This window comes from Cnephaeus nilssonii (genome assembly GCF_951640355.1).
Source record: "Cnephaeus nilssonii genome assembly, chromosome: 7".
In the NCBI taxonomy this organism is placed as follows: Eukaryota; Metazoa; Chordata; class Mammalia; order Chiroptera; family Vespertilionidae; genus Cnephaeus; species Cnephaeus nilssonii.
The window spans coordinates 96,799,487-96,825,888 of NC_137078.1; the positions used below are offsets into that span (position 1 = coordinate 96,799,487).

General features: G+C 52.8%; 1 protein-coding gene across 2 annotated transcripts in view; it reads right to left on the reverse strand.

The window, feature by feature from the left end:
- Positions 1 to 1,729: 1,729 nt before the first annotated feature.
- Positions 1,730 to 26,402, reverse strand: part of CLCN6 (chloride voltage-gated channel 6) — a 32,633-nt gene continuing 7,960 nt past the window's right edge. The window contains exons 5-23 of one of the 2 annotated variants that reach the window (XM_079778353.1): positions 24,361 to 24,427; positions 19,998 to 20,104; positions 19,391 to 19,517; positions 18,694 to 18,761; positions 17,598 to 17,656; positions 14,868 to 15,000; positions 14,204 to 14,317; positions 13,505 to 13,671; positions 12,853 to 12,976; positions 11,339 to 11,465; positions 10,890 to 11,043; positions 10,602 to 10,761; positions 10,406 to 10,512; positions 9,052 to 9,238; positions 7,879 to 8,036; positions 7,534 to 7,690; positions 5,836 to 5,943; positions 5,591 to 5,716; positions 1,730 to 4,886 (exon numbers count right to left, since the gene is read on the reverse strand). In XM_079778353.1, the coding sequence (XP_079634479.1) occupies positions 4,806 to 4,886; positions 5,591 to 5,716; positions 5,836 to 5,943; positions 7,534 to 7,690; positions 7,879 to 8,036; positions 9,052 to 9,238; positions 10,406 to 10,512; positions 10,602 to 10,761; positions 10,890 to 11,043; positions 11,339 to 11,465; positions 12,853 to 12,976; positions 13,505 to 13,671; positions 14,204 to 14,317; positions 14,868 to 15,000; positions 17,598 to 17,656; positions 18,694 to 18,761; positions 19,391 to 19,517; positions 19,998 to 20,104; positions 24,361 to 24,427 (2,331 nt within the window). In that variant the 3' untranslated portion in view covers positions 1,730 to 4,805. Of the gene's footprint in view, positions 4,887 to 5,590; positions 5,717 to 5,835; positions 5,944 to 7,533; positions 7,691 to 7,878; positions 8,037 to 9,051; positions 9,239 to 10,405; positions 10,513 to 10,601; positions 10,762 to 10,889; positions 11,044 to 11,338; positions 11,466 to 12,852; positions 12,977 to 13,504; positions 13,672 to 14,203; positions 14,318 to 14,867; positions 15,001 to 17,597; positions 17,657 to 18,693; positions 18,762 to 19,390; positions 19,518 to 19,997; positions 20,105 to 24,360; positions 24,428 to 26,402 lie in introns of those variants that run through there. The other variant, XR_013813844.1, reaches the window with a different exon arrangement.

Below are 26,402 nucleotides of genomic sequence, written 5' to 3' on the forward strand. Positions count from 1 at the left end.
AAGGGGTAATAAGGTAGCAACTGGCTCCCTGTTGAGGGAAGGAGGGGAAGCCAGAAGGGAATGATGGTTAGGGAGCCGAGAGGAGGGAAGACCTCTGACCTCCCCACTTCCACTGAGAACGGCCCTTGTGTGGACTTCACACACCGGAGGGCAGGAAGCCGAGAAGCAGACCGACAAGGACAAGGGGAGAGACCGGAAGCAGCGTCTGGCCACCCCAGGCCCTGCGGTCAGGCACGGGGAGCGGGAGATCCCGGAGGGAGGGAGGGTGAGCGGCCACACTCCCAACGTGTCACCGTGACTCAGTGGGCCGCCTCAGAGTGCCAAATGCACAGAAAATGCTCCAGAAACAGGAAACGTGGGGGTAGGTGAAGGGGCCGCATGAGACCATTCTACGGCTGCTGGAATGGCAGCTCGAAGCAGATCGTTAGAGAAAAAGGCACGTTTCTGGCAGGACCCGAAGCGAACAAAAAGCAATGGCACATGGCACCGCAGAAGCCGACCACAGGGCCACAGCCGAACCTCTACAGGCTCAGCATCAGCTCCATTTCCTCTGTTGGTTCTCAGGGAATCTGTTTGGGGGGCAAATTCCTAAACACAGGAATATAAACGGGCTCTCCGATCCCGCTGGGGGCTCTCCGCTATCGCTGGGTGCTCTCCGCTACCCCTGGGTGCTCTCCGTTATCGCTGGGGGCTCTCCGCTACCCCTGGGTGCTCTCGGATACAGCGGGGGGCTCTCCGATCCCGCTGGGGGCTCTCCGCTACCGCTGGGGGCTCTCCGCTATCGCTGGGGGCTCTCCGCTACCGCTGGGGGCTCTCCGATCCCGCTGGGGGCTCTCCGCTATCGCTGGGGGCTCTCCGATCCCGCTGGGGGCTCTCCGCTACCGCTGGGGGCTCTCGGCTACCCCTGGGGGCTCTCCGATCCCGCTGGGGGCTCTCCGCTACCGCTGGGGGCTCTCGGCTACCCCTGGGGGCTCTCCGATCCCGCTGGGGGCTCTCTATCGCTGGGGGCTCCCCGAGAAAGCTGGGGTCTCTCCGCTACCGCTGGGGGCTCTCCGATCCCGCTGGGGGCTCTCCGCTACCGCTGGGGGTTCTCCGATCCCGCTGGGGGCTCTCTATCGCTGGGGGCTCCCCGAGAAAGCTGGGGTCTCTCTGCTACCGCTGGGGGCTCTCCGATCCCGCTGGGTGCTCTCTGCGATCGCAGGGGGCTCTCGGCTACCCCTGGGGGCTCTCCGATCCCGCTGGGGTCTCTCCGCTATGGCTGGGGTCTCTCCGCGATCGCAGGGGGCTCTCCGCGATCGCAGGGGGCGCTCCGCGATCGCTGGGGGCTCTCCGATCCCGCTGGGGGCTCTCCTCTATCGCTGGGGGCTCTCCGCTATCGCTGGGGGCTCTCCGATCCCGCTGGGGGTGCTCCGCTATCGCTGGGGTCTCTCCGCGATCACTGGGAAGCAGCACCGGAAGGAACAGGCAGTGTTTACAAGAGACCAGCATCAGTAATCAGGTCTGAGTGTCAGTGAGAAGGGAGACTGGGAGGAGGGGTGACGTGGTGGTGTCTGCCAGCACCCACAGGACCCCCTGGTTTCCAAGGCAGTGAGCGGACCCCGTGAGTGGAGAGCCCTGCGGGAAACCGAGGAGATGAGACTATGAAGCCACTTCCTAGCTTGCCCTTCTCACAGATCAGTAAGGGGGGTAAGATAAAAACACCCCTTTAAAGAACACCGTGGAGACAGGCTAAAGGAGACCGATGGAGATGTTTTATTCCGACACGGTAAGGTTATAATGAGAACTTCCAAGTTCTAAAAGTTCAAATAAAAATAGGATTTTACAAATTAAAAAAATACAATTTATATACACAGTGGAATTAGCTAAGGTTACGTATAAACAAACAGTGCAAACACAAACAGGAAGCTGCTGCTGTCCACACGGCCCAGGCCCGCAGCAGGCGTGCAATCCGCACACAAACGTCACGGCCGCCGGCTGCTCCCGACACCCGGGGCGGTATCGGTGTGCAACCTCACATCGGACATGCCATGTGGCCGGCTGGGTCAGGCCATGTCCATTCCAGCCCGGAGCCACTCGTTAAACAAGGTCATGAGCAAATCACCTCTCAGAGTGCAAGTCCCCCAGCCGTGGGGCCTCTACCCCATCTCCTTTGACAGCAGCCGGGGACCACGAAACACCAGAGACCAAACACAGCCACCGCTAGCCAAGCCCGGAGCCTGTGCTGTCGTCTACGGAGGGACCAGATCCCCGGAGGCCCACGGGGTGCTGGCACCAGGTGAGGGCTGGAAATGCAGGTTTCTAAGACTTCCGAGGAGCGGGCTTACGGTATCCTGTTGCGAGTGGGCACGGTTGTCTTTGGGCACCAGGAGAGGATGGCCGTCACAGGGGGCAGGAAGCACCTTTCCCAAGGGGCCTGGGTCTGGCCCTCCCTGGCAGCCATCCAGCCAGCTCTGGGGGAAGGCGTTTGTGTTCTGTCGTCTACCTCTGGGCTACACCGAAGGGAACTAATGTCTGGTGACTTAAAAGCAGCGCGATGTGCACGAGGGCAATTTCCTGGTGACCCAGCCCAGGACGAGAGGCCCCCTGACCCCCGCAGAACTTGGCCTGGCACCTCTCAGGGAGGGCTGGGAAGAGGGTCAAGTTCCTGTGTGGGGGTCATGCCATTCTCCTGACGTGCGACTGGCTTCCTTCGTCACGAAAGGAGGAAAGAATGCGGGCAAGCTCTGAACACTAAAGCGAAGTGGCGGCTGCTCACACCACGTTGAGAAGGGCTGGCCTCTTTGGTCCTGGTGATTTCCCGGACGACGCACTGGGGGTTCATCACATTTCACAAATCACGTGCCTCCAGGAAGCTGACACACTCAGACCTCGAAGTACTTTTGGTCGAGGAGATAAGATGGGGCGGAGGGCCATCTGCCGGACAAGGCCCCTCACTAAGTGGGTTCCACTGGAGCGGGCAGAGCAAAGGCTGACACCCACCCCTTGAAAGCGTCTTCCCATCGAAGTCAACTCGAGGTGGAGGGCGAGAAGTGTTGCCAGGGCCAACACGGACGCCCTCAGGCAACTCCCAGATTAAAGCACGAGAAAACGAAACGCCAACGAATGCCACCTCGAGTGCAAAGCCCACCTGCCCCGGGGGGTTCCTGATGGGCCCGGATGCTGGTGATCGTGGAGAGCAGAGGCCAGTGAGAGCAAATGCCGACGCCCAAAGGCCCACCTCGGGGGCCTGTGCAGAGGACCAGCCGCCTGGAGAAGCTGAGCCAGAGACACAGGGAGGCTTCCTGGGTTTGATGCGAAAGCCTCGGGGACGTCCTGGCAGGAAGCATCCTGTTTCATTGCTGAGCCCCTCAGCAGGTTGGGGAGTGGCAGTGGAAAGTGACAGGGGTCTGTGGGGTGCGGACACCCGCGTCCTCGAACACACATCCACTTCATCGCCGCACTCAGGCATTTCAAGCCGCATCTCGTACCTTGTGGCGGTCGCTGACTCAGACGCCCTCCTTCCCATTTGGAAGTAACCGTACCGTTCTCCAGAGCCAAGCGGTTTATCTAGGGGCCCTGCTCTTAGTTAAATTGGGGGGCCTGCTCTTAGTTAACTTGGGGGGGCCTGCTCTTAAACTGGGGGGGCCTGCTCTTAGTTAACATGGGGGGGCCTGCTCTTACTTAAATTGGGGAGCCTGCTCTTAGTTAACTTGGGGGGGCCTGCTCTTAGTTAACTTGGGGGGGCCTGCTCTTAGTTAAATTGGGGGGCCTGCTCTTAGTTAACTTGGGGGGGCCTGCTCTTAGTTAAATTGGGGGGCCTGCTCTTAGTTAACTTGGGGGGGCCTGCTCTTAGTTAAATTGGGGGGCCTGCTCTTAGTTAAACTGCGGGACCTGCTCTTTGTTAAAATGGGGGAGCCTGCTCTTAGTTAACTTGGGCGGTCTGCTTTTATTTAGTTCACTTGGGGGGAGGGGCATCAAGATCCTCTGGGCTTTCCCAGGAAGATGAGGCAAACGGGGGGAAGTTTAGGGATTCCATGGAGGAACGGAGCAGGGACGAATCGGGGTAAAAATGCATCACCCGGGGACCGTGCGTCACTTGGGAAGTGGAGAGAAAGCTGGAATGTTAAGACCAGGGCAGATGTAAAGCTGGCCCCACTGTCAGATCCACTGCTCAGGGACGATTAGTGGGGTTAATGCTTCGTGCTTCTTGCGGGGGGGGGGGGGGGGGGGGAGACCTAAGGAGACTGAAACCACAGGGCCAGAGCTGAGCTCAGCCCGGAAGCAGCGCATCCCCCCTCAGTGAACCTGCAGGCCGAGCGGGAGCCGCGAGGAAGGCCTCCCTGAGCGTGGGCCTTCTTCTCAGCGCCCAGCTCCGGAGCTAGTCATTCACGTCATTTTGCAACTGGCGTTTCCCCAGTGCTTGCCGTGGCCACATCCCTCCCTCATGGTTTAAGCAGAGCGGGGTCCCCCAGGAGAGCAGCGGAGGGGCAGGAACACTGCTCGGGTGTCACCCCTCAGCGGTGAGGCCTGACCCCTCTCGGGTCCTGGCATTCGTGGGGCAGGGGCTGGGGCCTGTGCCGACTGGATGGAAGGAGCTCGGGGAGCAGGAACGGGAAGATACTTGCTGAGGAAGTCAGACAAGTCCAAACTCTGACGGGCCAAACCATCCCCAGGATCTAGACCAGCAAGCGTTCGATGACGGCAGGCTTTCCGAGCGAGGGGTGGCGGGGCTCTGCCGTGCCCCGGGGCAGCCCCGCCAACCGTGGCGGAGCAGAGCTGCCTCCCCGGAGCTCCAGGAGGCGCTGGCCTGTGGATGAGGCCGAGCCTCAGATGGTCTGGTAGTGCTGCCGCAGCCGGGCCTGCAGGAACTCGTATGTCAGGTTGTGTCGGGTGATGATCCCAACGATCTAGGATGAGGAGAAAAAGACCCAAGTCACCTGCCGAGTCAAACGCAGTGGGCAAGACCAGGAGCGGACGGAGCTGGCCCAGCCTGTCAGGAGGGTGGAGGACAGACGGGGTCCTGTACGCAGACATGACATCATGACACCCACTTCAAAGGTCACCTGATCTCTATGGAACAGGATACACAGATAACTAGGGCTCCTAAAGGGGAGGCCAATGGGCTGTAGTCCGGCCGGTGACCATCTGAATTTGTGCATCTGTGTAGCCAGGGCACATGCTCCCCAGCTTTTTCAGTCCCCATCTCCTCCCACCCCCAGTATTTGGCTTGAAAGTCTCTCATTTAACGTTACAATGCCCATAACAGCTGGGGCACTGACACCTCACCCCATCCCCCCAGGTGCTGCCAGGTCTTGGGTGAAGAAGAGACGTGGCTCTAAACTTTTCTAGTCCACAGTGCCACTGGCGACACCTGCTGGCCACTCTGGAGACGGCGTATAAGAAAACGAAGGCAAAGGGGGAAGGTGTGTGGAGTTATCCCAGGCTCCAGGCGCCCACTCCCTCCTCACTCCTGGTGGAAGTTTTAGAGGAGGTTTTGGTCTAGAGGCCTCCCTGCTGGGTTCTGTGGTTGGAGGGTCCTTTCCCGAAGGTGGGGAGGGGGTGGGGGGCGAGGCCGGGCTGCTACAGGCCTTCTCCCCCGGAACTCACTCACCTCTCCCACGGCATTCACCACCGGCAAGTGCCGCAGCCCCATTGTTCTGAACAGGTTGAAAACTTGGGAGACGCTGCTGTTAGGGGACACGGTGAAGGGTGACGGGTTCATGTACGGGGTGACATCCTGCAGAGGAAAGACAACTGGAGTTTCCTGCGGCCAGCTCTGCCCAACCAGGATGGGACGCCAGCCAGCACCGACCAGAGCCGTCCTTTCCCGGCCGTCCTGGGGGACAGCCCTCTCACCACTATCATCCGCGGGTTCAGCAGCGTCAGGTCCAGGTCGTGGATGTCAGGGAACCGTGGGTAATCCTCGGCCATCTCCGCGTAGGAAAGGCGCGGCTGGCTGGCGCTCTGCAAACCCAACCAAGACACTGTCCTTGCAGCGAGCACAGCAACAGGCAGGGTCACATGTAGAGCCCCTCCCTCCACCGGTCTGTATCCGCCCAGCCACGGTCCCCCAGAGTGCGGGGGGCGGGGCAGTGGCCGGAACACGTGCTTTGGAGTGAGACACAGTGATCCAGAGCCAGTTTCCAGCCTGCTCCCAGCTGTGTCCCCCAGGCAAGCCTCCTAATCCCCCAAACTTCCCTTTCCTGCACCCGTAAAATGGACACGGGTCAGGGAAGTTTAAAGGAGAAAAGTGCTATAGTAGCTGTGTGGGTTGACTTGTGTGCCCCCAAAAGAGATGTCCAAGTCCAACCCTGGTGCCTGTGAATGTGGCCTTATTGGAAACCAGGTCTCCGCAGATGTGATCAAGGTCAGACGAGGTCCTGTTGGATTGGGGAGGGCCTTAAATCCCATGACTACTTCCTTATTCAAAGAGCAGACACAGGGAGAAGACCAGTGATGATGATGGGGGGTCGGGGGAAGTGACTGGTCTGCAGTCAGGAATGTCAAGGACCGCTGGCACCACCACAGACCAGGAGGGCGAGGAAGGATCTGGAGCCGCCAGAGAGCGTGGCCACGCCGACACCTGGACTCTGTGTCTGGCCTTGGAAGCTATGAAAAGCAAACTTGTTTGAAGCCACGTTAGTGGCAACTGGACACAGCGGCCACAGCAAACTCAGACAACACTGCTACTTTCCTCCATCCCGAGTCCCACTGCTGCTTCACTGGGCACATGGGCCGAGACAAGTGGCCACACGTACCGGTCACTGCTGTCCCCGTCTTCCTCCCCTAACTCCACTCTGACACAGCTTTCTCCGTGCACCACTGCCTCGCAGCGCTGCACCGGCCGGCTCCGGCTGGTTCCGCCTGCAGGCGAGGCCTGTTATCCGGCTTCACGCCTCCGCTTCCTTGTCCCCCACTCCCAGCTGGGCGGGTCCTCCCCAGACCACATGCTCAGGGCCCAGCTCTGCACCGCGGCCCTCCCTGCCCTGCCCTGTCAGCTGCTCTTCTGCAGGCCAGCTGGGCCACGAGGGACCTGAGGCTGACCCTACGGACAAGACCCGAACCAGGAGAGCCAGTGCGGAAACCAGGTCTCCAGACGTTTTCAGGCTCCATCTGAAGGGATGAGTGTGTGAGTGAGTGGGTCTCAGTGAGCGGACAACTCTGAACAGCACCCCCACCCACCCCAACTTATCTCTACAAAACCAAACAAAAGAGGAAAAGAAACTACAGGGGAATCACAGGAAGAATGGGACTTCTGGTAACACAGGTAAGAAGGGTCACGCTCACCAGGAACTAAAATGTAGAGACTGCGAAAAGCCTGCAGGCTGGCAGGACACCTGACACAGGTGCAGAGGCTGCGTGGAGAATGGGGGGACTCACACCCCCTGCCTGGTGACCCCGGGAGGACACCGACTGCAGCAGAGGGAAGCGGGGGCAGCATGCGCCCCCTAAGCAGCTGCTGGCACATGACTCCGTGTCTCCCCTTCTCCCTGAGGCGGAGGTGTGCTCTACCCTCCTGCCTTCCCGAATGCCGTGTGGGCAAGAGACACTTACCGACTGGCTTTCGGAATAGCAAACTCCTCGGACAAGCAGGGTGACCAGCTGCGACCGCAGGATCAGGCCGTGGAAGGTCAGAGGGCGGAAGCGTTCCTCCATGGTCCAGTCTTCACTTGGGGACTGGTCAGGGTATAGGTTGGGGTAGGGAGTGTATCTGTTATATAAAAACCAGACGCTGCCTAGTATACCCTCAGCAGGATCACGTTTCACCCACGTCCCAACCCACTCCCCAAATTCCCCAAAAACTCGGGAGCCGCCTAACAGCGCCCGAGCAGAGGGCTGGCCCTTCCCGAGCCCCTGAAGGCTGCCGGTGCCTGCGCGGTGGGAGGACTGCGCGCTCACCTTCGCTCGAGCATCTGCTGCAGGAGGTCCTCCTTCTCGGCCGGCTCCTCTGAGGTCACGTGCTCGTCACACATGTTCCGCAGCTCACTCGACGGGTAGGACTTCATGGACTGGCTGCGCCTGCGCTGCTCGCCGGCTCGGGTGAGGATGCTGGATTTCTGTGGATGGGGAGGGGTGACAATGGCAGAGGTATCCACCAGGGAGGCCCTGGACTGTTGCACGCACGCAGGCACACCAACACAGCCCCGACTTAGCGTAAGGACTTGGGGGGCCGTGAGGATCAAAAGCACATGCCGACAGGAACTGCCGGAAATGCGGGCAGTGGCTCAGGGGCCGGTTCACAGGAGCCTCTGGGCACCACAGGGCTTGTTGCAGACCCTGTGGTTTCTGCCGGCCCAACGTCCTTGCTCTTTGATTTGGAAAAGCATCTCAGTTCTCCAGTGGGGAACACACCCTCTCTCCCAGCAAGCCCAGGGGTGGGCACACGACCCAGGTGAGGCAACGGAACTCTCCCTCTGCCTGGATTTCAAACCGGAAGCATCCCAAGGACAGAGAACAGCAGCTCCGAGGCCCGGTCTCCCAGAGGGTCCCCTCGCCGCCTGCATGCCCTAGCACACCGCTCTGGCTCCTTCACTTTCCTGTCGGTCCTGCAGCTTTCAATGGATTTCTTTTCCTCTCTTAAGTAGGGCAAAGTCCACTTCTGTGGTTGGCAACTCTAGAACCCTCGCTGAGCCAACGTGCAGGAATCCCGAAGACTGCCAATAAAAAACAATCTGTCCCACCCAGCTGGTGTGGCTCAGCGGTTGAGCATTGACCTATGAACCAGGAGGTCACAGTTCGATTCCTTGGTTGCAGGCTCCCATCCCCAGGGTGGGGCGTGCAGGAGACAGCTGATCAATGATTCTCCCTCATCACTGATGTTTCTATCTCTCTCCCTTCTTCTCTGAAATCAATAAAAATACATTTAAAAACAACAAAACAAACCTGTCCCTGTGCTTACTGGGAGAATGGACACGCCCTGATGGCCTAACGGAGTCCACACTCGCTGTCGCACATAATGGGGTGCTGCTTTCTCCTAAGAGCCACCCCACCTGTGGGGCGTGATGAGCACCAGTCAGTGTGAGTACCACGGAACCACCTGTCACCCACCTCTCCTCTCGGCTGTTTTCTCACCTTGAACTTGATGTTGTTACTGATGAGCTGGTTGCCCTTCATGAACTCCTTCTCGTTGCCCCGGTTCTCGGTGACCACGGGGAAGGCATGGTGGACAGTGGTGCGCAGGATGCTGACCAGCGACTGGATGCGGGTGTGCGGGTAGACATAGGTCAGGTTGGGCTCCATGATGTCACTGGCTCTCAGTCTGGGGAGGGAGAGAAGCCATCAGTCTCACGCTGGAGCCCACGGCTCCCGGGAGCAAGTGCGATGGGCTGCCCTGGCTCTCCTGGCGCCTCCTGAACCACCTCGGCTGCACATGCCCTTCCCCAGCCTGAAACGCCCTTCCCCGCTTTGTCCAATGGGTGGGCCCGGACTCATCCCTCGGCTCAACATGAAAAGTCCCCTCACCACAAACCCCTCTGCTTGCCCAGGGGACCGATCGGCCGCCCCTCTTCAGCACTCCATGGCACATTTCCCGTATCACACTGAATTGGTAATTACACTATTAGAATTTTAAAAAAACGTTTGGTGCCCCTTAGACCAGGATGGCAGCTGCAGCCACAGGTCAAGTCCCTGCCTGTCTTGTCTAGATACCGTCTACGCCCGCCTCTGCATCGCGAGGGCGGAGCTGGTGACTGGCAGAGCCCACAGGCTGCAAGCTGACAACATTGACTATCGGGCCCTTTACAGAGGCTTGATGACCCTACGTTAGACCACAAGGGACTTGTGTGGTACCCAGACGTAGGAGGCCCAACCATTTGTGGGCTGGTGGATAATTTGGTGATTATAATACGAGACTTCGTTAGGCACACGTGAGGCAGGCTAGTTCTCAAACAGGGCTAGGAGACCCTTAGTTTAATCCTCACCTGAGGATATTTTTTCCATTGATTTTTAGAGTGAAAGGGAAGGAGGAGGAGGAGCGGAGATAGAAACATTGATGTGAGGGAGACACATCGACTGGTTGCCTCCTGCACGCGTCCTGACTGGGGTGGGGAGCAAACCCGCAACCGAGGCACAACTAGGAATTGAACCCACAACCCTTTGGTCCTCAGGCACTCTAACCACTGAGAAAAACCAGCCAGGTCTAGCATGCCCTTCGTTTAGACATTCAAGCCTAACACAGACTTTATGCACAGCACTCACTTCCTACTGAACCAGAATATAGGACCCAAACAAAGCCATGCATCGGCCCTGCCCTCCCTGCCCTGCCCCAGCTCCCAGCCACACGGAACTGCTCAATGTCCCCAAACATACTTGCTCTTTTAATGACTCTGTTTCACTTCATTCTAACCCAAGAATCTAAGTGACCATTTCCTACCCTGACATAAACATTCCTTGGGCCCTAGGATGTGAAGAGACCACCTGGCCTCACCTGTCCATTTCCACCTCTGTCTCCCACTCCAGAAGCGGCACCCCTCGCAGGCCCACGTGGATGTCGTAAATGCCCTTATTGAAAAAGTCCCCTGTCCACTTGGCCACCTGAAACACAAAGTAAAGACCTGAAAAGAGGCTGCTGTGGGGTGAACTTGGCCCTGAACCCGAAAGTGGCCTAGAAGGGGAGTGCTCACCATCAGAGTGATCATAATGGGAAGCCCGTAAGTGATCTCATTGGTGGATTCGATCAGGATGACCGTGAGACTGATGGTCATACGGACAACCCCGCCCAGGAAAGCCGCGGCACCAATCAGGGCAAAGGTCCCCGAATAGACATGGCCCAATCCAATGTAGCTGGTGAAGAGAGAAAACAAGAATGTGGCTTGGAATCATGCTGGGTGGAAGGGCAGGGCTACGGTTCGAGCACTTGCACATGTATGTACACACGTGCATGCTCATGCACACACGTACACACACTGTACCTTTTGAGGACATTGGCAACTAAACGTCCAAAAGCAGCTCCACACAGCAGAGAAGGCACAAAGAGGCCGCTTGGAACAGAAATGCCGTAAGTCCAACACGCAAGCAAGAAATAGAGGATGAAGAACAAAGCCAAAGTGATGGGGCTGAAGGTACCTGCAAGGCAAGGACAGACCTGAGTCCCACTGCCAGATGCCCGCCAGGGCCCACCGGGCCACCTTAGTTCCCACAGGTCCTTCTGCACACCAACCAGGTCACCTCCAACACTGGCGGCAGAAAGGCTAATCTTGTCTGGGTTGGAATTACAAAGGGAAAGTCCTGTTTTTTGCTCAGAATTAAAGGTAAGCCTGGCTGTAGCTGAGGGCCAACGAGGAGCACAGGAATAACTATTATTTGTTCTCTGCAGAAAAAACCCAACCACACAGGAATGGGTAGGCGCCTGGGAGCTCACCATCCTGGTGGAAGAGCTGAAGGATGGCAGACTCCTGGGGATTGAAGAAGAGGGTGGCCATGTCATTGTAGGTCTCATTGGGACAAAAAAAGGTCTTGATACTTGAATTCACATCTTCTGATGTGACCTAAGAAACAGAAATCAGTACAAGGTCAGCACCTGACCAGGGCACTTGAATCTTCAAGTGGGAGGTCCCCACCTAGGTCAAAACAGTCTGGCATCCATGCTTTTCCTGTAAATTAAACAGGTAGCAAAACCAGATCTATACCCAAGAGCGGCCAACTGATACTGTATTCCTTGCATTTTGAGAATGAATGAATCAGGATGTGGGCCCTCGCTCACCCATTCATAATGAAACTGTAACTACAATGATGATTCACCAGGGACTTCGCCCTGTCTCTTCTCCCAGGGCTAATTTTGTGTGTGACACTCTGGAAGCCTGGCTGCAAACTGCAGGGACTAGGGGAAGATGAGGCAGGTGACAGACTAGTGGTTGGGAGCTGACAGCTTTTCAGAGGAGCTCCCAGGGTACGGCCTGACCTAATGCCCCAACTTTGGTTCCAAATGGAAAACGCCTCCGTCCTGAGTTTGCTGCAGAAGCAAAACCACTTCCACATGAGGACTGGTGCAGACACCGTGCTCCTGGCTGCCTCCCCCAGGCTCCACCTGGCTGAACAAAACCCCGACTGAAGAGATTACTTCTCCACATTTCACACCTCATTCTCTCCACCATTTTGTGTAGGAAGATGCAATTCCGGTACTGCCTCGCTCATTAGAGGGTAAGGGAATTTGGATTATGAAGGTTCTTGTTTTCTCTTTGATGGTGTCCGATAGTATAGGCGGTGTACTTCACGCCTATCGCTGGGCATACAAGTAAGTGTTGTTACAAAGCTCAGTAAGGACTCCAGTCTATGGCTAACACTGTAGAGATGCCCTTATGTGAACACAATAACAATACTAGGTGGACTGGGTGGTGTAATAGCCTACAGGTGAACCTGGCTGGCCAACACTGTTAGATGAAGACTGCCGTAGGACAGTGGTCGGAAAACCGTGGCTCGTGAGCCACATGCGGCTCTTTGGCCCCTTGAGTGTGGCTCTTCCACAAAATACCACGGCCTGGGCGAGTCTATTTTGAAGAAGTGGCGTTAGAAGAAGTTTAAGTTTAAAAAATTTGGCTCTCAAAAGAAATTTCAATCTTTGTACTGTTGATATTTGGCTCTGTTGACTAATGAGTTTGCCGACCACTGCCGTAGGGAATAGGACAGTGCCCCCTAGTGGTGGAACATGGCAGGAAGAGCTGGCAAAGGAGAAACGTGTTTAGAACAGCAACCCGAGAGCGAGCTGAGAAGACACACATGCAGTGGTTCCCAAACTGCGTCAGGAGGAACTCCAGTCCTGAAGGCTCTCTGGAAAGTCCTGCAGTCAACGCACTGAGAAGCTCCAGAGCACCAGTTGGAAATCAGTTTCCACTAAAAGCAGAGCCCAGGTTCCATACTCAGAGGGACAGGGGTTACCTGGAGCAGGAGCGAGTCATTCCCGATTTGACTTGAAGACATCTGTCGGCATTCTCCTAACACCATCGAGGCCACAAACACCACCACGGTGGTTACCAGAGACACCAGGAGGCTCTCTAAGACTCTAGGAAGCAAAGGACAGCTGTTACAGGTAATAAGGCACCCGGGCTTGGGAACTCAAATACACAACCCCGCCTACCCCGAACCCTTTTCTCCCCAAAGAGCATGTGTAGGAGCCTCGCCAGTCAGCATGTGCAGAATCTGTCAGCGACGTGCTGCGTTCAGCAATTCCTATGGGAAAAGTGGGCGGCAGGGACATGGCTGCTGCGTCCACATCATCTCTCTCCGGGGAACAAAATGCCTTTCATTTTAGGGGGTGAGAATCGCACTGACCTTTCTGACTTTGTCACGCGGCCTAGTGGAAGTCAGGGGGCGGGGAGGCAACCAGCAGCTCTCATATGAATGAAGCTCAGACTCAGCCTTTAGGCCTGACGAATACAGTGGACACGACCCCTTCTACCTTCCGTCTCAGATGTGAAATCAGAGCTGGTGTGGGGAGCAGGGTGTCACACAATCGCCTCCCTCGGGGAGACGGCCCATCCACACGAACTCGGGGAGCCCTGCAGGTTGGGGGAGGCGGCTGTGCAGGTACCTGACGAGCTTGGGCTTCGGGTGCACGTTTCGCATACGGTACTTGGCAAGCCTCTTGTTCAGACAGTTGAATGTGGCTCCCAGGAGGCCCCCAATGACCCCCATCACGATGAAGAAACCCAAATCCACAGCTGTCCAGAGGTGACATTTTTTATCAGAGTCAGAGCACTGAGAGAAGGGGCAAGAAAGGGAGAGAAAACCACGGTGCCCATGAGAACAGGAAGGGACGGAAGCGGAGAAGACAGACACAGGAGGGGAGGCTGTCTTCTCTCTTCAAGGGCCTGCCCCCACCGGGCAGGGGCACCCACAGGAGGCTACCCGGGCGGAGAGCCCGCCAGAAGCTGCCCCTGCCCTGCTGATTGCTTCTATCTGGTACATTACTTAGAGCAACTGTCACCGAGCAGGCAAGAAATTCTGGGGGCCCTAGCTGGTATGGCTCAGTGGATAGAGCGTCAGCCTGTGGACTGAAGGGTCGCAGGTTCTATTCCAGTCAATGGCACATGCCCGGGTTGCAGGCTCAATCCCTTATAGGTGGCATACTGGAGGCAGCCAATCAATGAGTTCCTCTTATCACTGATCTCTCTCTCCCTCTCTCTTCCTCTCTGAAATAATCAATAAAAACATATATAAAATTTTTTTTAATTGCATCTTATTAAAAAAAAAAGAAGAAGAAATTCTGGGGGAAAAGGACAAAGCATACCTTAAACTCGCCGAAGTTCAGCAATCCAGGGAGCTGGAAGGAGCCCCAACTCCCAAACTGAATCCCAGAACGAAAGAAGTTGAGGGTGAAGGTGGCAGACATGGAGCAGAAGAGCTAGGGACAGGTGACACAAACCAGAACATTCCATAGTGACCAGTCCCACTTCCTCCCCGCCCCTCCTCATAAGACCTGCTGCTCTACATAGAACCCTGCCAACCCCAGGCCTGCACAGGTGTCCAGTGACCACTGCAAGGAAGGCACCCCATGTGGACAACTGTACCACAGGCCACAAGAAGCTCTCATTTCAACAGCCTGTTGTGAGAACTATTTATTTAGAGCCAGGTACACACCGAATCCCGTGCCCAAAAGAAAGAGTGAACATGGGAGGAAGAACGCGCTACTCTAAGGTAGGAGTCGGGGTTCAAGTCTGGGCTCTGCCGCCGCCTGTCTGATGACAGTTCCATGTTTGCACGCCAGGTGCCTCAACAAGAGACGATACCGGCAGTCTGATGTGGGGAATGGGACGTGTGCATATGAAAAGCACAGGAAAGCCCCTCGTTGGCAGTTACGGGTGTCTAAAGCCAAGGACTGGGCGCGTCAGAACTGCAGTTTAAATGGGGGTGGTTATGTTTAGGAGAAGGTTTTCCTTGAAAGTCCTCCTCACCACTTTCCACGTGAGCCCTTGGTTCCAGAAGGACGAGCCCTCCTCCAGACTGAACAGGGTCCCCCCAATGGGAGCCCCGAAGGCTGCAGCGACGCCAGCAGCTGCCCCTGCTGATACAAAGTCCCGCTTGTCTCTGAGGAGAGAAGAGGCAGACGCTTTAATGGACAAAGGGCCCTCAGGCCACAAAAGGCAGTTTCCCCCGCCTTATTTGCCCACCTTATTTTAAAAAAATTGATTGATTGAGAGAGAGAGAGAGAGAGAGAGAGAGAGAGAGAGAGAGAAACGTTGATGTGAGAGTGAAACGTCGATCAGCTACCTCCTGCACACCCCAAGTGGGCATTGAGCCTGCAACCTGGGCATGTGCACTGACCGGGAATCAAACTAGCAACTTCTTGGTGCACAGATGACACCCAACCAACTGAGCCACACCGGCCAGGGCCTTATCCGCCATTTTATCTCAGGAGCCATGAAGTCAGGGTTTGAGGCAGACCAACTGGGCAACAAATAGATTCACCTGAGAGCCAGACCCACTCCGCAGCCCGAGTTCCTCCAGGGGAGAGGCCTCCTCACACTCGGCTCCTCCGAAGATGGAATTTCAGCCCCAGCTCAGTCCCTGCTGAGCAACACTCTCCCCAGATCTTCCTTCCAAAGGTCACAGCGTCATGAAAACGCCGAAGCGCTGGTGATGTGCAGAGGAGCAGGTAACAATGACACGCAGGAATACCAGGACAGGAAGGGAGACCACAGCTCTGACCGGGCCCGATTCCAAGGGCCTTGCGGGCGGGGCAGTTTCACACACACAAATCCCACAGGGAAAAAAGTTCCAACCCAGAAAGGCGGCGACCCAGGACACTGCTTTGGGGTATGAACGATGCTCTGGAGTAGTGGTTCTCAACCTTTCTAATGCCGCGACCCACAGGTTGAGAACCGCTAGCAAGGTCGCCTAAGACCATCGGAAAACACAGGTATTTACATTACGATTCATAACAGTAGCAAAATTACAGTTATGAAGTAGCAACGAAAATAGTTTTATGGTTGGGGGTCACCACAACCTGAGGAACTGTATTAAAGGGTCGCGGCTTTAGAAAGGTTGAGAACCACAGCTCTAGAGAGTACGCCTGTGGATTGTCTCAGCCGTGTTTTTCATCTCCACTTCCTGAGATGCTTCTAGGCCTTAGGTCATGACAAAGTGGAAGCCACAAGACCAGCCGGGCTCTTGTTGCTTATTTTCAGGACAGTAGCTCAAAGCCCACCTTCTTTCTGCGGGTTTTGCACGCAGCCTGCCCAGCAGGGGAGGCAATAAGCTGGCTAGAGCGAGTATGGAGTCTGAGAGGCAGTAAATGAACAGTTTATTTTTTCCAAGAGAATCAAATTCTTCCCTGGCCAGTGTGGCTCAATGGTTGGGTGTTGTCCATGCACCAAAAGGTTGCCTGTTTGATTCCGGATCAGGGCACATGCCCAGGTTGTGGGCAGGAAGCAGCCAATGATGTTTGTCTCTCCCTCTCCCTTCCCCTCTCTCTAAAAATCAATTTAAAAAAAACTTCAAAAAAAGAAAAAAAAGAACCTCCAATTCCTATTATCAATAAGACAAGTAATAAGTGTTGGAGAGGTTGTGGAGAAAAAGGAACCCTCATCACTGCTGGTGGGAATGTAAACTGGTACAGCCTCTATGGAAAACAGTATGGAGGTTCCTCAAAACATTAAGAGAAGAGTTACTATATTACACAGCAATCCTTCTTCTCAGCATTTTTTAACCAAAAAACTTGAAAACATTTATTGGCAAAGATTTATGCACCCCTATATTCACTGCGGCATTATTCACAGTGGCTAAAGACATGGAAACAACCAAAGTGTCCTTCAATAGACAACTGGATAAAGAAGATGTGGTATTCTATGTAATAAAAGGGTAATATGCAAATTGACCCTACGGGTGGAATGACCGGTCACTATGATGCACACTGACCACCAGGGGGCAGATGTGCAAAGCAGGAGCTGCCCCCTGGTGGTCAGTGTGCTCCTACAGGGGGAGCTCTGCTCAGCCACAAGCTGGGCTGAAGGCTGCAAGCTCAGAAGCGGTGGCAGGAGCCTCTCCTGCCTCCTCGGCAGCGCTAAGGATGTCCCATGGGGAGCGGGCCTAAGCCGTCAGTTGGACATCCCCTGAGGGCTCCCGGGCTGCAGGCCTAAGCTGGCAGGTGGACATCCCCCAAGGGCTCCAGGGCTGCGGGCCTAAGCTGGAAGGTGGACATCCCCTGAGGAGTCCTGGACTGTGAGAGGGCGCGGGTCGGGCTGAGGGACTGCCCTGAGTGCACAAATTTTCGTGCACCGGGCTTCTAGTATATACATAATAGAATATTACTCAGCCATAAGAAATGAAATACTGCCATTTGTGACATGGATGGACTTTCAGATTATGCCAAGCAAAATTAGTCAATCAGAAAAAGCTAAGAACTATATGATTTCACTCATCCGTAGAATATAAAACTGAAACTCAGACACAGACAACAATATGGTGGTTACCAGACGGAAGGGGGTGGGAGGTAGTAAAGGGAAAGGGAGCCAAATGTATGGTGACGGAAGGTGATTTCACTTTGGGTGACGGTAAAACAATGCAATATACAGATCATGTAGCACAGAAATCTACACTTGAAACCTGTATAATCTTATTAACCAATGTCACCCCAATAAATTTAACTTAAAGAAAAGAAAATCCAATTCCTAACCTTTCCATACCTGTCACTTCGGAAATAGGGGAAGTTAATCTGGATCTTCCGGAAGGAGATGCTCTGAAACTAAAACAAGAGAAAACAAAGTCAGAGGGGGGCCCACAAGGCCACCTGCAGGAACCCTGAGGGAGCCCCCGCCTTGAGCACAGCTGGCAGATGTGCTGCAAGAAGGGAGAGTCCAGAAGAGCAGCCTGGGAAAAAGAATTGTCTTTGGCAGGAACTTCCTTTCCTGCCCCTCAATTTCTATGCTCATCAGAAATTGCATTTTGTACATAATCAACACGTCAGCAAGAAAACGGGGAAGGAAACAGCTGAGCGAAGGGCTGGGAGGAAATGAAAGCTGCTGCAGAGGTAAAGTGAGCCCTGCTCGGGGGTGGCAGTAGCAAGGGCCCAAGCGCCACCTTCAACTTGTCCACCAAATGCTCACGCTGGGAGGCCGGGGGCTGGCTGGGAGGGTGAGGCAGCAGCAGAGAGAGAGCAGAAGACGGGCTCTGGGCAAGCCTCCTCTCCTTGGCTTTGACCACTCTGGGCAAGCCTCCTCTCCTTGGCTTTGACCACTCAGTAGCATCATTCTCTCCTCTCAGGACGAGAAAGGAACATGCCCACAAGTGACGGATCACAAGGAACCGAGGTGTCTCCAACCTGCAGCCCGAATCCGGAATAGCCCGTAAGGATGGGAGCTTCGGAGTCCTGAGCTGTTATTAGTCCTGTGCTGCCTCAGAGGCACTCAGCACAGCCCTGTGCCCGGAACCGCCTCAGACGTGCTTCTAGCATCTTGGGAAAGGGCAGCGCTGAGCTGACCCCCTGGGCCACCTTCCGTGGAGGCGCCGGGCAATGGCTGTGGGAGCACTAGGTGACTTTCATTTGAACAGACGTTCTCTATGTCCCATTTCTGTTCCTAGGACCTAGTTAAAACTCTGGGGTACCAGTTACCCCCTCTCCCAGGAGACAGGCCACATAGTTTTTACATCAACCCAAACTGACGTCAGACTCCAAAGCCGTGTTAGGGTGCTGCCGATGGATTTTCTTCCAGACTGACTCACAGAAGCCCCTGCCTGGGAGACCACTGTACGGGACTCACCTTCCCAACCCATCAGCCTTACCTGAGGGAGGCCAGCGCCCACCACGGCTCCACTGTGGATCATGGGGCCTTCCTTCCCCACGAAGAGCCCTGGGAGCAGGTGGAGAAGGGGAGACCATCAGTCAGCACAGAAACACTCCAGCTCGGGAGACCTCTGCTCTGTAAACCTTCCTCTCAATAAGACAGAGATGTTCCTGTGACTGTCTAACAGGTAGAGTCAAGTTCCCATCGAATAAGAGGAAATACTCTTTAAATTCTCAATTGGGCATCAGCAAACTACAGCCTGTGGGCCAAACGGCTGGCTATTTTTTACAGCTGGTGAGTGAGCTAAGAATAATTTTTCCATTCTCACCCTGATATGTTTTAAATGGTTATGTAAGTTTAAGCACCTAAATAATATTTTCAATTTTGCCTCTTTGGCCCACAAAGCCTAAAACATTGACTATCTAGCTGTTTACACAAAAAGCTCACTGACTTTGCTAAAAGCCAACTCCATAAACCAACTGGACGGTGGGTCTACTGCAAAGCCTAATGGTGAGTTACCCAGAGCTCTGAATGGTTACTAGCAGGTCTGCATTTAAAACACTAAGCCCTGGACAGAAAGCACAGAGAGCTGCTAAGGGCAGGCCCTCCCATCCAAATCTACTTCATTTACATACAAAACGCTTCTGGTCCTCTTCACCCTTTGAAGAAAAGAAGTCAGAAAGACCCCCCCTTACCTCCAGCCACACTGAACAGCACCCCGAAGACTTTGCAGACCAGGGTCCGGAGACGGACGATTCCGGGCACCTTCACCCCATTCAGATAGCATTTGATCTCGGGTATCCCAGAACCTGCTGCCACTGGCTGGAAGAGGAGGCACACACACACACACACTCAAACCATCGACCTCACCAGAGGGACAACCTGCTGGCCTGGGCTTCTGACTCGGCAGGTCTGAGGGGGGATGGGAGGACATGCATTTCTAAGAAGTGATCCGGCATCACCTGCGGAGCCCTTCAACAATCCTTGCAGGCACCCCCTTCCGGAGACCCTGATCTCACTCACGTGAGCTGGGGCCGGGTGCCAATCATTCTTAAAGCTCTCCAGGGGATCCTATCCTAATGTGCTCCCCAAGGTGGAGAACCACCCTCCTCATCTAGATGTTTGCTCTTTAATCTCACCGCAGGCTAAAACTTGACTTTCAGAAACATTTCTAAGTGAACGAGAGGCCACTTTCTGTAAGAATCTATATTCCAAGTCTCATTCAGTTCTCTGACCTCCCAGGCATGGTGATGGAGATAAGGAGTGCAGGACCCAAAGTCTTGACAACAAAAGGCCTCTTACCTCAATCAGGACAAGAAGACTCCCTAAGAAGACAAAGGTCAAGTTGAAACCCAGGAGTTCAAGGAGCGACAAGGCGAGGCACCCTTTGTGGCTGCATTCCTCCACCGCTAGAGAGTGAGTTAAGGAGCCGTGCTCCCCCGCCAAGCCAAGGCCTTCCCTGCAAACACCTGACTGGGCAGCTCCCCTCTTCTGAAACGCTTACTGCGCCTCTTCCCGTTCTCCACGTCTGAACAAGAAAACTGCCTGAGATGTCGCCTACACTAGGCCCCGTGTCTCCTTACGAAATGCTTCCAACATTGCGAAAAGGAACCATCAGCCATACCTTCCCAGCCCGACCTTTAATAAAGCTCAGCGTGATAGCATATTGGCTCCAGATACTTTTAAAAATCAAAACGGTCAGAGAGCAGATGTTTGTGGGTGACCTGCTGCTCTCCCACACTGCCGGCAGTATTGGAATAAACGCTCATGTATGATTCAACCCTGTCTCTGCTTAACTGGCTCAAGTAGTGACAGGCAGCCCGGACCCACTGACTGTCCGGTTACATATTCTGGCGACCAGGAAGGGACGTAAACGAGACTCCTCTGGAGTGAGTACGCTTGCTGCCTGGACTGCGGGTTTCTGGGGCTGAGGCCTGGACTCTTACTTGCAGCACTGCCAGGGATGTTCATTTCGAGTTCCAGGCGCAGCCTCAGCAATCCCCGTCGTCTCACCGGAGACCTGAGCTGAATCAAGCGTTTTTGTAGGAGGAATCAAGCGTGTTTGTAGGGCACGAGAAGCGGTGGCTGCCTCTCGTCTGGGCTTCCTTGTAAGGATGTATGCACTGTGTATGGCAGTACTGCGCCCCTTTTCTCTGGAAGAATTCAGAGGCACCGGACTGGAATGACGCTCTCCATCTGTGGAGCCGCCTGACTATATTGCTTTGACCATTTTTGTTAGGCCGGTAATGGTAGGCTCCCTTAATGTAGAAGTGACCCGGCTGGCTTGTAGCATGGTAAAAGCCCTGAATGCCACCGCCAGGGCTATCCATGGGATAAATCAAGAGCTGAGCCAGGCCAGGGAGGCAGTTCTAGAAAATCGGGCAGCGATAGATTATTTGCTGTTGCAGCATAACCATGGTTGTAAGGAATTTAAAGGAATGTGCTGTTTTAATCTTTCTGACAATTCTCAGTTTATAGAAAACATCCAAGATCCTTCATTTATTTCGTGTATTCCATCCCTAGGAACTACTTTCAAGGCAGAGCAGCTGCAGTTCCAGCAGGATGAGACTTTTCATCTAAAACTAGTCTCATAGATATGAGATGATAGAAATAACAGCGGGGAAATGTTAGGGGCCAAGATAGAATACTGGGGACTAGCTATGGTTATGGGAAATATTAGTCATGCTCTGTTAACCATGATTGCCTTGTGTTGGTTAAAGAAAGGACATTCTGACCTGGCTGGGAGTTGTGTGCCCCAGGACCTGGGAGTCAGCCTTTGAATGTGGTCCATTCTCATTCAAGAGCTGCCTGTTGCCCTAACCCAGTGGTCGGCAAACCGCTGCTCGCGAGCCACATGCGGCTCTTTGGCCCCTTGAGTGTGGCTCTTCCACAAAATACCACGGCCTGAGCGAGTCTGTTTTGAAAAAGTGGCGTTAGAAGTTTAAGTTTAAAAAATTCGGCTCTCAAAAGAAATTTCAATGGTTGTACTGTTGATATTTGGCTCTGTTGACTAATGAGTTTGCCGACCACTGCCCTAACCGGTTTGGTTCAGTAGATAGAGCATCGGCCTGTGGAATGAAGGGTCCCAGGTTCGATTCCGGTCAAGGGCATGTACCTTGGTTGTGGGCACATCCCCAGTGGGAGGTGTGCAGGAGGTAGCTGATAGATGTTTCTAACTCTCTATCCCTCTCCCTTCCTCTCTGTAAAAAAATCAATAAAATATATTAAAAATAAAAAAGAACTGCCTGTTACCACGGAAAGATTAAAAACCTTGTTGCACAAACAATGGAGTCCCACCCCAGCCTCCTACTTCCCCATGCCTGTAATCCCTGCTTCCCCACGTGTAAGCCGCTGTCCTGCCCTGTATAAGCAGCTGGCTGATGGGGGCTGCAGAGCAGATGTTTGTGGATGACCTGCTGCTCCCCGTGCTGCCGGCAGTATTGGAATAAACGTTCATATTTGATTAAAAAAAATAAATAAAACATTAAGAAAAACACCTTTGTTTCTGCCCCTCTCCTCTGGGAGAAAACACTAACTAACCTGAAATTATTGCGCATCCTTTCCTCTGTGCAAATGTAAATGGAATCACTTTAACCCTTTGCACTCGCTTGCTTTTTTCTCGATTCCTGCTACCGATGCTAACCGTGTCGAGTCACACTCGACATCCCAGTGCAAAAGGTTAAAGTGGAGTTGGAGCCGCCACCCCAGAGGAACTGCCTTGCACGTCTTACTACTCAAACCTTAGGAATGTTACAACTGGGCAAATTAACCTTTGGACTGGGCCCAAGGCAGAGGTTTTCAAACAACTGTTTACAGAGATAACAAGAAAGCACACATTAAAGCATTAGCATCACTTCCGTTAAAGACATCCCTTCCTTAGCTTACCAGCACCCAAAGAAACTTCCTCCTCCTATTGATGTAACTGCCCCCCTTCCCTTTCTCATAAATACCCCTTGCCTTCACCTCCCAACAGCAACACTATTGGGGCTTCAGCCTGAATCAGGGCTTTCCCAATAGCTATTTATTCTCTGAATCTGGAATAAATGCTTGTTGCCTTTCACTTTGGCCTTTTATTCTTAGGTTAGCACTTGTTTGTTTGTTTTTTTATGTATCCATATTGTTCTGTTTCAAAATTAAAATATGGTCTTGTATTTTAGGCACATACTCCAACTTCCTTTCTCTCAGTTGATGCCCGTTTCTGAGAATTAGCCTGTTGACAACCAGTTCTGGTTGGTTCGTTTTAACTTCTGTATCGGATGGACATACCATCATTTTTCCACTTGGGGGGATTCCAACCTTTCGCAATCACAAAGCTGCAGTGCACATCTCGTACATGTCGAAGGCCCACGGCCGGGAGAGGAATCCCTGCGTTGTGGGAAGGAGCAGCTTCCCATTTATTAATTTCCAGTTCCCTAATCAGCGGTGAGGGAGCACTTTTGCATAGGTTTATTGGCTGTTCAATTTCCTCTACTGAGAATGGCCTGTTCGAAGCCTTTGCCAGCTTATTTATTGGGCCGTTCGGGCTTTATTTCTTACAGTTGTAGTTCTCCCTCTATTCTGGATACGAATTATGTCTCTTAAATGCACAGTGAATAACCTCGTTGAGGCTGTGGACTTTTCACGTTGTTTACATTATTGTTTTGGGTTTTGTTTGTTTGTATAAATAGAATATTGACTTCGATGTGATCAAGTTTTCTGATCTTTTCCCTTTCACTGTGTGCCTTCTGGAGTTTTAAGAAATGATTCCCTACCCTTTTAAGAAATTTTTGTTAATTCTCACTTGAGGATATTTTTTTCCATTGATTTTTAGAGACAGGAGGGAGGGAAGGAGAAAGAGAGAGAAACATTGATGGGAGAGACACACTGATTGGTTGCCTCCCGCCTGAGCCCCTACCAGGGCCAGAGATGGAACCTGAAACCCAGGCAACGTGCCCTTGATTGGGACTCGAACCCGAGACCCTTCAGTGCTAGGGCCAACATTCTAACCACTGAGCACACCGGCCAGAGCTGATTCCCTACTCTTTACATCATACAGTCTCTTAACGTTTCACTTTGCCTATTTACCTCTTTAATCCATCTAGAATTAATTTCTAGTACAAAGTAGGAATCTAATTATATGTTTTTCCAGATGGTTAACCAATGTTCCAGCATCTTTTATTAAATGACCCGTTTTATCCTCACCGATTCATCACAGGGCTCCGTCATTCACTGCACTTCTACACCCCCACAGGCCAGTTTCTGCTTCTTCACTATTTTCCATTGTCTAACTGGGTGTTTCTGTACCAATGTGACATTGTTCCAATGACTATATCTTAAATTATATAAGTCCCCTGCTTATTCAAAACTATCTCAACTACTTTTGGCTCTTGACTCTTCCAAACAAACTTAGGAAGAGAATGTTCAAGTTCTATGAACAATTCTATTGCATTTTCACTGGAACTACATTGAATTTACTAGTATCGATTGACTGGGGAAAGCAGGCATCTTGCTGGTTTGTCTTACCAACCATGAATGTATCTCTTGATTTATTAAAGTGTTTCTTTTGTGTTCTTCAATGATAAACACCTTAAAGCCGAATGGCTAATAATAGCTCTTCACAGATCATGTCTACTGTTAAACTCATTTCTAGACAAGAAAGCAAAATCAGCAACCGTGGAAAGGATACATGTCTGTACCACTCCAAACTTGAGCTGCGTGAAGAGGCGCACAAAGAAGTCCACAAAGAGACCCACCTGGGAAGAGCAAAGAGCCGTCAGTCACACAGCTTCTCGGTGGTGTTATAGGCACTGCCCTCAGAAGCACAGACCTCCCCCACTGCATTCACGCTACTGGGCACGCACACCAGCTGGGCACATACATCGGCTGGGCACGCACACCGGCTGGGCACGCACACCTGCGTTATCAACCAGCAGTGGGTGAAGGGGCTTTCGTTAGTCACTCTGGCTCTCGAGAAGGCCCCGCTCCAGCCTTGCCCCACTGCCCACTAAAGAACCAAAGAATGGAGTACAGCTATAATGAGAGGAGCAAAGTAGAACAAAGAGAGAAGGTTATGCAGAAAAAGATGTGAGCCTAAGGAAGACCACTGTGTCTTCAGTGATGCTTAGCTAGATGAGCACAGAGCTTAGATTACTTTGAAAAAATCAACAGCAAACTTTTAAGTTGATTTGAGAGAGAGAGAAACATTGATGTGAGAAACATCAATCAGCTGCCTCCCATATGGGCCCTGACCAGGATTGAACCCACAACCTGGGTAAGTGCCCTGACTGGATATCGAACCCAACATCTTCAGGTGTACGGGATGATGCTCCAACCCACTGAGCCAATCTGCTCTGGGCTAGCTTAAATTACTTTGTACGGCAACATTCACTTAGCTGTATGTGGGTTTTGCAAGTTGGTTATTTCTATTTTACATAAGTCACTACTTTGACTTATAACTGTCTTATGTAGTCAATGGTTACCCTGGTAAACCTCTCTCCCACTCTCATAAGTCCCTGCTCTGGACTTAAAGGAGAACTGGAAAGACTTCTGATTTTGTAGATTCAGGATCAAAGGATTCATGCCTTTAACTCCAGACTTCCATCAAGCCAATGCCGAGGCTTTTAAACATTAAAGCAATAAGTGGTGATAGATCAAAGGACAAGAGAGCCAGTAGCAAGGGGAACAGGTAGTACGTTATAAAGGCAGGTCTGCCTTCCTTTAACATGAGGGTGGGAGGTAAAGCTATTAGTACTGATAAATGGCAGTTCAAAGGAGTTTGATATGAAAGTGGCAGAAAGACTAACAACTAGATAGCTAATGACTATGCCTATTACAGGGAAATTTGCAATCAGAACCATACATAGCAAAATTCATACTCTGAAATTTCTACAAAACAATTAAATCCACCAAGTTGCCCCACACTGATATCCATCAGAATGTTACCAAAGAGGCCTCTAACTGACATTAGTCTTAACTACTAAGATGTTCCTTGACCCCTAATTTACTACAGTACAAATTGAACAAGTGCCATGAAAACAAAAACTGTGGTCGGCCCTTGTGGCTATATTATATTAAAAACATGTTTACATTTTATGGGTATATCATGTAGACTTAAGTATGCGACATGTGTTCAATTCTAGAGAGAGATGATAAACAGGCTGCTGCTTGGGAATATATATATCCCTTATTATGGACGGAATGTTTGTGTTTGTCCCCCACCCCAAATTCATGTTGAAAGCCTAACCCCCAATATGATGGCATTTGGAGGTGGGGGCCTTTGGGAGGTGATAAGGCCATGAGGGAGGAGCCCTCATGAATAGGATTAGTGCCCTTATAAAGAGACCCCAAGAGGGAAAAGGGACTGGGGGAGTACAGAATAGGTGAAGGGGATCAACTGTGTGTGTATGGTATCAACTGTATGGTGAGAGGGTTACTAGACTTACAGTAATAAACACTATGTAGTATATACATTTATCCTATATAATAAAAGCCTAATATGCTAAGTGTCCGGCCATCTGGCCATTCAATCAATCACAGTATAATATGCAAATGATATGCTAAGGGGGATCAACCGCTCGCTATGACGTGCACTGACCACCAGAGGGCAGACAGTTGACGGGTCGACCAGCTGCTGTGATGTGCACTGACCACCTGGGGGCAGATGCTCAGACTGGTAGGTTAGCTTGCTGCTGGGGTCCAGCCGTTAGGGACTGAGTGAGATGAACAGAC